The sequence below is a fragment of the Arvicola amphibius genome, chromosome 12 (assembly GCF_903992535.2).
Source record: "Arvicola amphibius chromosome 12, mArvAmp1.2, whole genome shotgun sequence".
NCBI classification, from domain to species: Eukaryota; Metazoa; Chordata; class Mammalia; order Rodentia; family Cricetidae; genus Arvicola; species Arvicola amphibius.
Window position 1 is genome coordinate 83,406,733 of NC_052058.2, and position 9,392 is coordinate 83,416,124.

Genomic DNA, 9,392 nt, shown 5'->3' on the forward strand with positions numbered 1-9,392 from the left:
TTTTTTAAAAAAGCAGAAATAGCTGAGGATATAGGTCATTGGTAGAGCATTTGCCTACTTCAGTGCAAGACCCTGGTTCAAGCTCCAGTAACAAAATAAAGAGTGGAATACACAAAGGAACTAGTCATAACTTAAAACTTCCAAACGTTTTTTCAAGATAAAACTATAAAATAAGGCATTGCAAGTTTTTATAAAAACCATTCAAAACCATTGTTATAATGTATAATGCCCTTCTACAGAATACTTGTAAATTGATTTTCTGGTGGATAGGAAATGTGATTGACTTTTTTATCTTAATTCCTAAATTCTATGTATATTGATTTGGTCATACATAACAATACTTTTGACTAGCCTGGCAAAAATAAGTTACTTAAATCTTTACCAGCCAATGGAAGCTGTGCCAGGAGTTACTAAAGAGCAGATTTAATAAACACAAAGGTTAGCCATCTTCTTCCTAGGTCGGGAATGTAAACAGAAGTTCACCACAGTTGTCTGTGTAGAGTTATTTATTAATTCTTCCACAATAGTACTAAAGTTCAAAACAAACCAAAGTACCACAATTAGTCTGAACCGAAAGAATGACAAAGAAGAACGGATTTCCAAAGATTCCCTTTGCCCTCTGGATCAACTGACTACTAAAACTGTTTCCATTTCCCTTGCTCCTTCCAAGCTTGCTCCTTTTCCTCTAGACTTTAAGAACTATCCTTACTTAATACTTAACCCCTACCCATTCTTCCCTTACTCTCTAAAAACACAGAAAAAAAACCCTCACAAATCTTCTCCCTGGGAGTATAAGGTCTAAATCATCAACTTTCCCTTATTTATTTATACTTCCCAAGAACTACCCATTTCAAAATATAGCATTTTCGTGTCTTATCTCGCACAGTACAGTTCAGCCCAGCTAGTCACACGTGGGCTTTGAGTATAATCTGACTCCTGATCCATACATAAAAGGCATGGGCCGGTTGCGCTTTGCCTGCATATCTGCCAGTACATACCCAGAATCTGCTTTTGAACAGCTAAAAAACTTTCCAGAATTGGCTAATGATTATATTGCTACCGTTTCTGTTGGTAGAAACACTGTCAAAGCCCAAGCACCAGCAAGGTGAGAAAGGGTGCAAAGAACTCCCAAGTTCTACACACGTGCTCTTTGACTGGCACAGTAAACAACTTCAAGGCTTTACATAACCTCAGTGTTTCCTACAGACTGTGAGGAAATGAGGTGCAGATGAAGAAATTTAGAACTGGATACATTTTAGGCATTAATCTTTTATTTGTACAATAAAATTTCAGAATATAGGCATCTTCTAAGGAAGGAATTCTTAATAGGTGTCCATACGTTAAGACGTAAGATATGTGCTTGTTGACTGACTTGCAAATTATCACGTGTAGATGTATTTCCACTAACGTGCAGTCAGGGAGGCACTAAGTCTACCAAGTGTCTAATCTGTGAACCCCAAACTCTTAAGACAATATTTCACTGCATAATTTAGAAAGTAAGTAATTTAGAATCCTTCCAGGCCAGCCTAGTCTATGGAGTTCCGGGCCAGCCAGGGCTACACAGAGAAACCCTGTCTCAAAAGACAAAACAAAACAAAAATTAGAACCTACGTCAGCCAGTCACACTTAAATATATTTTGAAGCAAAACAAAAAGCAAAGCCAGAATTTTAAAAGTGTATGATCTCATAAAGGCAATGCCTTGATTAAATCTAAGTAATCTCAAATTCTCTATTTTTTTTTTTAAATCAAGGGTAAGTAAGACAACAGAATCCCAAGGCGCTATCTTTAATGCTGTGCATTCCAAGTAATAAATTAAGGACATAAAAAAATAACATAATTCCCCTAAAAAGCCATCAGGAACTCTAGCATCTCAGAGGGCACAAGCAAATAATCAACTGCCCAGACCCTGACACCGCGGACAGCAGCTCCAGCAGCTAGGGACCCATTTCAGCACGGTCCTGCCCTATGTCCTGAGAACTAGTTGGTCTGTATCTGCCGAGACCATGAAGACCACGAAACTCAGAAAATGATAGCCTTTAGAATGTTTTACTCTAAAAATAGTTTGTAGTTAAGACTTCTTTTTCCCCTTCTCTCTTCAGGGAAGTTCTGTTCAACAAGAACCTATGAGGCTAAGGTTTATACATGAGGTTAGCAACTCAAACAGTCACCCAGTCAGGCTTAAACGTCACTAAACCCAATTCTAAAATGCTGATTATCAGGGATGAAAACAATATTAAAGTGGACAAGAACGTCTGTCTAATAAGTTAGTGCAATACATGAAATCTGAGGTAGATGTTTGTATGTTTGCAATACTTAAAAATTTAAGCACATTCCGTTCTCATAAAATTACCTCAAATTACTGATCAATAACTGCTGAAAAGCAATCCCAAACTGTATTTCAACAGAAACTCACCGCAGTGCTCACTCCTCACACCTAATGCCTCTTTTCTTTTCGAGACAGGGTCTCATGTAGCCCAGGCTGGCCTCAGACCTCATTAGGTAGCCAGAGATGACCCTTAACTTCTTATCCATCTTACTCCACCTCTCCAGTGTTTATCAGACAGAGCTGGCTAACTCGGTTTGAGGGATAGAACCCAGGGGCCTTGTGCATGCTGGGAAGAACTCTTATCATCTGAACTACCTATATTCCCAGCCATACATAGTCTAATGCCTTAAAAACATAAGCCATTGATTAAAACGATAATATCTGTATATATTCCATAAAAGAAAAACAGGCAGGTAAGCGGGTTTTAAAATTATCTGTTTGGGCTAAAACAAGCTCTTCAGGGAATCAAGTAACTGGAGTCATCTTAGATTGAGTGAAACTTCCTTCTGCTTAGTACTTGACTCCAAGAAACCAAGTGTGGGAGTAACTACGGCAAAATAAACTATCCTGCCTTCTAACTGCAAAGGCCCATGCTTACCTTTTCTATGATATGATGATACTTACATATCATCACACACCCCCACAGCCCAGAGCACTCTACTACCCTTCAGTAAGTTCACTCCTATCCGTCAACGTCCAGGCCACTAAACCTACGGCAGTTTTCTTAACACCTCAACGACGTGCATTTCGACAAGGTCCCATTGTGCCCCTGGCTGGCCTGAAACTCAGTTTGTAGACCAGTCTGGTTGTGAACTCAGAGATTCACCTGCCTCTGCATCCCCAGTGCCGGGACTAAGGGCATGGTCACCATATTCGGCTTCTTTTATCATTTATAGTATTTACTTCAAATACCTTTACTGCATCTTCTATATTACAATTTCACCTTTTCCTTCTAAAACCTATGCTCTCAATTTCTTAACATGTTAGCTGCAATCTAGCTTCTTTCTTACTAAAAATGCTCAAGACCATTTTAATCCATCATTCTGTAATTTTATTATAACCTTTTGAGGCAAAAGGATATATAACACCTTGAGCCAAAATATTGCGTTATGATTTTAAATAAAGCCTCAATAAATATCTCCCTAGGATAATATTTAGAATGGTTAAACTAGTATCAATATAGTATTAATTTACATATTAGATTTCTATTCCTTATATTATTGTGCACCTCAAACAAAATAGTCAATGCATTTTCATATAAACCTAGAAAGACAAAATACATTAAAAATACAATAAAAATGCAAGCTCCTAACTTACAACTTATACCATTAATGTGACTAGTTTATGAAATGTAATCCACAGAAAACTGAAAAATATGACTAAGTGATATCTCCTTTCTTCAATTTTGTGATTAACAGGACTTTTATTGGTAGTAAACTAGAGCAAACAATCAGAATAATACATATGTAGTATTCAGTACACACAATAAAAGTTAAAGAAATTCAAAACCTGTATAAAACAAAAGCGAGCGAGAGAGAGAGAGAAATCATACAGCTTAAGAGATACAGGGGTAAAGGTCCTCTCCATCCTTTGATCACACTTGTCTCTGTACCCAGTAGAACTTACTGCACTTAATAAGACATACAGACATTTTAGTACTGAGTGTATTAAAAGAATTAAACACATTTTCTAAGAATTTTTCAATGACAAGTTGGTACCCTTTAGCTAACTAAAGCCAAAGGAAGGTGGGAAAAGGGAATTAACTAGTATTTTGTAACCATTTTTAATAATTTCTTATTTTCAAAACACTGCTTTTATAACAGAAGTGTTTTACACTTGCACAATATTAATTACTTTATTATACATGGAAGCCTGTGGTAGGCTGATTACACAATAAGACTGCAAACAACCAGTGGTACTTTTCTGACGTCAGAAGAGTTCATAAGACTGAAACATCACCAAAAGTACATAAAAAACTCATCAGCATAAACATCAAAGTACATTAAAAAATATAATCAGGAAAAAATACAATTGCTAAAAAGTGGTTTAGAGCAGAGCCACTGCCTATCAGTAGCTTCAAATGGCAATTAGCGTTCATAGCAAGGTTTGATGACTTTACAAGATCCCTGTACAATACTGACTAATACACCCCTTCAAAATGTACATTAAAGGCTGCAATTTCACAAAGAGTTCTGATGTCACTAGTAAATATATACTCTTATCTGTTACACGCTATGCTACCAGGTGGAATTACAACCCTTTAATATCTATAGCTTGTACATGGAAATCTGTATTGGGCTTGTTTTTTTTTAAAAAAAGGTGAATAAACTAAATACTATTGCTTAGTATTTAGATGCTTAAGACATATAAAATGCATAATCAATAATCTACTAGATGACAAATCACTCTAAAATTGAAACCATCACGACAGGGAGAAGGAACAAGAAGGCCTAGAACTTTAAGAGGAAGTTAAGAATAAGTACCAAAAAACCAGAAGTGAAGGTGGTACGTAATAGCACAAGTGAGAGAATGCTTTTAGGCCATGTATAATGAATAATGCATACCCCTAATTTCAATGTGTTACGCGAATCCAACTTACTTTCTAATACTGAAACCAACCAACCACTTGGGTTTTAACACTGTACTAGACATTAACAGAATCACTTAATGGAATTACAGCCTTGTTATAGTTGGATAAGGAGGGTGCTCCCCCCACTTCTTTTATTAAAGCTATCATTCCAGGCTTTGATCAAAGATCCAAGAATATTTGCTCTACCAAGCTGGAATGAACGTGGGTTTGGAAGTTTGGAGTACATTTAAAAGCTGCAACAAAATATAGGTAGCCAACAATCTCAGAATTTTGGATCAGCCCAGACAGAGATAGCATTTGAAATGTTTTCGATCCCTTACTTAAATGATGAAATGTATATTCTATCAGCCCAGAAGGAGCAATCTGAAATGTTTAAGATCCCTTAACTTAAACAGTGAAATGTGTATCATACTATTTGTAAATTGGATATTCCATTACGGTGATAACGTACAGAATTCCCATGCGTTATTACACTTTCCTGAGAGTAAAGCAATTAGAATAACCTTAATCCTAGCAACAAAGTTTTTTTTTCTTTTTTCTTTTCTTTTTTTTTTCCTGTAGTTTTTGTTTTTTTGTTTTTTTTGCATTTAAAACTTTTGGGCTATTCCCTGACAATCTATACATGTAAATTTGATTGCTAAACATTGTCACTTTGAATGTCAAACTATTTTTAATCTATTGATTTTGATTAAAAATCATAATACAAACAGCTAAAATCACACTAACAAAATAAACTAAATATGAAAAGTTGCATTGAAAGGGCATTACATTATTCTTAATAGGATCGTGTAGAAACATTCCAATGGCAGTGTTCTCAAAATAAAACAAAATTACACTAGAAGACTCCCAGCCTGGTCACTCTTGAGACCTTACCTGTAACTCTGGCTGGTGGGTGTCTTTACTCTTGTACTACATGGCTCACTTACATCAGACATCATATTTGTATACCCTGAGAAATCTGACACTGAAGTCCTTACTCTATGGTCCACTTCTCCATTAGAGTTAGTGATAAAGGTCATTGGCACCCTGCTGCCCGACTTAAACTGAGAACCAAATGCTTGTGCAAAGTTCTCAATCTGGTACGTTGTTCTAGGCTCTATGTCTTTCTGAGGATCAATCTGGCTAGCTAACTCCTGAGATGGAATCTGAAAGCTTGTTGAGGACTCTAAATTTTTCTGTTGTTCCTTCTGGCTAGTCAATTTCTGAGATGTGGACTGGAAGGCTGATGATGTCTCTAAGTTCTTCTGAGAATCTATCAGATCATCCAGCTCCTGGGAAGGTGTCAACTGCTGATGTGTAGCATCCAAAGCAGATAAATAAAGACCTGGCTGAGATCCAAACAACATCCCAAAAGGAGGCTTTGGCAATGAAGACGGCAACACTGAGGTAACAGATTGGCCAAAACCACACTCCAAAGGAGATGTAGTGTATATCTGTTTTTCTGGAAACAAAGTGTGGTTGTGGAGAGGTGAAGACAAACTGACAAACTGGAAACCGTGTCCAAGAGTAAAACTTGCGTTAGTGGATTTTTCAAAAGCCTGTTGGAGGTATTTGGAGTATTCTTGTAACATGCTTGTTTTATCATTTGAAGGTGTTTGGGTGCCTGGGCTCAGATTTTCTTCTTGAACCAATTCTGAGTGTTCTGAGGTGTGTAAATCCACTCGAGGTTCTGTTAAACTGAAGGGATCCTCCTTCTGCGTTTCTGATTTGCTGGAATACTGATCCAAAATACTTTGTAAAACTTCGTCAGGAATTCCAGACTTGTCATGACAAGACTTAATTTCAGCATTTAGAGCTGAGGAGTCAATAAGTGACAATGGGGCCTCATTGTCCAAAACACTGACACCTGCAGACTGGATGACTGACTGTTGGGAGACCATGTGTCCCACGTTTATGGAAAAGGCACTGTTGCTGCTGGCAGTTGGTAAGTATCTTCTCTTCTTTGAGAACTGCATGGCATCATCATAAGTACTACTGATCTGACCTTGCTTGCCACTTGTACTTTGGAGAAGACCAATGGTCTCCACACTATTATTCGACACTATGCCAAGTGAGCCACTTGGTTTACCAGACAAGGATTTCTGCCCAACTACCTCTGGTAGAGGAGACACAAAATTAAGGTAGCTTTTATCTGTATTCTTTCTGCTTCCTTTCTTAAAGATCAATTTTGGCACCCTTTTCTGTAGTTCATCTATTCCCGTGCCAATTATGCCTCCACTGGTAGACACGGTAGGCATTTCTACTGAATAACTCTGCATGTTTATATTGTTTGACATTTGTGAGTCATTTGTTTTGCCAGTCTTGTGTTCCTTATTTTCAATAGCTATGCTTTTTGACTTCGATTTTCTCCTTGAAGAACTTGTATTTCCCTGAGACAGCACAGCCAGACTACCCATATTACTATGGTTGGATGACCCAGGTTCTGCACTAGCGGCCCCTTTTGCTATGGCTTCACCACACGTGCGCCTGTGCTTCAGCAATCTGTCAGTCCTTGAAAAATACTGTTGGCAAGTGTCACACTTATATGGCTTTTCTCCACTATGTGTCCTCTTGTGTCTCTCCATATGGTACTTCTGAATAAACTTCATGCTGCACTGATCACATCCAAAGGGTTTCTCTCTACTGTGAATTTTCTCGTGTCTCTGCAGTAGGTATTTCTGAATGAAACCCATACTACACTGGCTGCACTGGAAAGGCCTTTCTCCCGTGTGAATGAGGACGTGTCTCCGCAGGTGATAGGAGCTCCGGAAAGCAGCACTACAGTGATCACAGATATGAGGTTTCTGACTTGGGGAGAGGACGGCACCTTCTCCATCTCCAACCAACGGTTTGGAAGATGCACTTGGCTTCCTCTTGGCTTTGATTCCCTGAGATTCTGGCTTTGGCCTCTTTGCCTTTTTGACGTTAGTGTCCTGCTTTGGCTCCTCGGTGCCATGGTCATCAGTCCTGCTACCGCTGCTCAATAATACATCACGGTGGTGCTGGGCTGGTTGCTGCTGGACATGCTGGTGGAGAATACTGAGGTCTTGGATGACGCCGTGGCTCCCCCCTTCCCCGCCTCCTAGGCCCGGTGATCTCTCTTCGGCCCCAGCGAACAGCCCCCCATAGTGGTGGTGGTGGTGGTGGTGGTGGGACTGCTGCTCCTCGGGATCCGCGGGTTTCTCCTGTTTGATGCTCACCAAGGACTGCAAGAATCCCCAGGAGGTCCTCTGCGAAGGGAAGGCCGCGGCTGACGCCGCCGGCTCCTTCTTGAAAGTCATGTCCGGGGCTGGCGGAGGGGGGGGCTCTGCGGCCGGGGCTGCGGAGGTAGAGGAGGATAACACGCACTGCGGGGGAGGGGCGGCCGTCCCCGCCGGCCGGGTGAAGCTGGTGACCGGGGGGAGCCGGTGGTTGAACATAACCATACCCTGGGGAAAGGTGTGCTCCATCTCTGCTCTCCTGCCGCCGCCGCCGCCGCCGCCGCCGGAGCTGCCGCCGGAGCCGCTACCACCGCTACTGCCGGGACCGCCGCCGCCGCTGAGGAACCCGCTGCCGATTTTCATACCCCGGAGGAGGCCTGGCTGCGGAGAGGAGGGAGAGGAGGGAAGAGGGGGAACGGCGGTAGGGCCGGGCCCCGGGCCGGGACCACCGCAGCGATTGGGACCCGCCGCGCCGCCGCCCAGCCCGCACCGCGCCCGGAGCCCGTCCGCAGCCCCGCTGCCTCCGGCTCGGCACGCTCAGCCCCGCAGCCTTCCTAGCCGCCCCCGCGCCCGGCCCGGCCCGCCGGCCACACTTACGGGTTCCGCCACTGCCGCAGCCGCCGTCGCCTCCAGTTAATAAAAATAACGCCGTCCTCTCCACAATGGAATTAAAAGCCTCCCCGCTTCTGCGCAGCCGCGGCGCGGTGTCTGCCGGGAACTCCTCGACCGGACCAGAGGGGAGCTCTACGGGCTCAGTGCGCCTGCGCCGCAGTTTCCGCCTGGCCGGCCTGTCAATCAAGGGGGCGGTTGGGCGGAGCTGCTGGGGGCTGGGCGGGAGGGGCGGGGACTTGGAGCCCGACGGCGGAGGGGCTTCCGCAGCGAGGGGACGTGATTGGTGGCTGCGTCGAGGGGCAGAAAGTGGCTGAGGGTTTCTGGGGGAAAAGACGCTCTGGAGGAGGAACCCGAGGGGCGGGAAGTCGGGGGACGCCTGGAGAGCGTGTTGCAGCGTGGCGTGGGAGCCGCAGAGAAAGGGGTTTGCAGAAGGTGGAGAAACTGAGGACTGAACTTTGGCATTTTCTTCCCTTAAGGGTTTGCGATCTAGGTACTGAGTCAAAATCAAACCTAGAAAAGGATTCCTTGAGGCACTTGTGATTCTGTCTGAAAGCATTATCTTCGTGATAGCATTGATTACAGATACGTGTTACTCCTTCCTATCAAAAGTGGCAGTAAGAACGTGAGCCCTTGCCTCTACTGGGGAGGAGCCTTTGAGACGCCGTAGAGGTACCGTTGAAAAAA

The 9,392-nt window shown here is 42.5% G+C and overlaps 1 protein-coding gene across 2 annotated transcripts; it reads right to left on the bottom strand.

Moving 5' to 3' along the window:
- Positions 1–491: 491 nt before the first annotated feature.
- Positions 492–8,828, bottom strand: Znf281 (zinc finger protein 281). 2 transcript variants are annotated; one of them, XM_038349553.1, is made up of 2 exons: positions 8,694–8,828; positions 492–8,477 (listed from the first exon to the last, which is right to left on the bottom strand). In XM_038349553.1, exon 2 carries the CDS (start codon positions 8,457–8,459, stop codon positions 5,787–5,789), a length of 2,673 nt encoding a protein of 890 aa, XP_038205481.1. In that variant the 5' UTR covers positions 8,460–8,477; positions 8,694–8,828; the 3' UTR covers positions 492–5,786. The 2 variants fall into 2 exon arrangements, with proteins under 2 accessions (XP_038205481.1, XP_038205480.1); XM_038349552.1 differs by having other exon boundaries at positions 492–8,473; positions 8,694–8,817.
- Positions 8,829–9,392: the final 564 nt, after the last annotated feature.

Coding starts and splice junctions, on each gene's coding strand:
- Znf281 (XM_038349553.1), bottom strand. CDS start 8,459: ATGAAAATCGGCAGCGGGTTCCTCAGCGGCGGCGGCGGTCCCGGCAGT.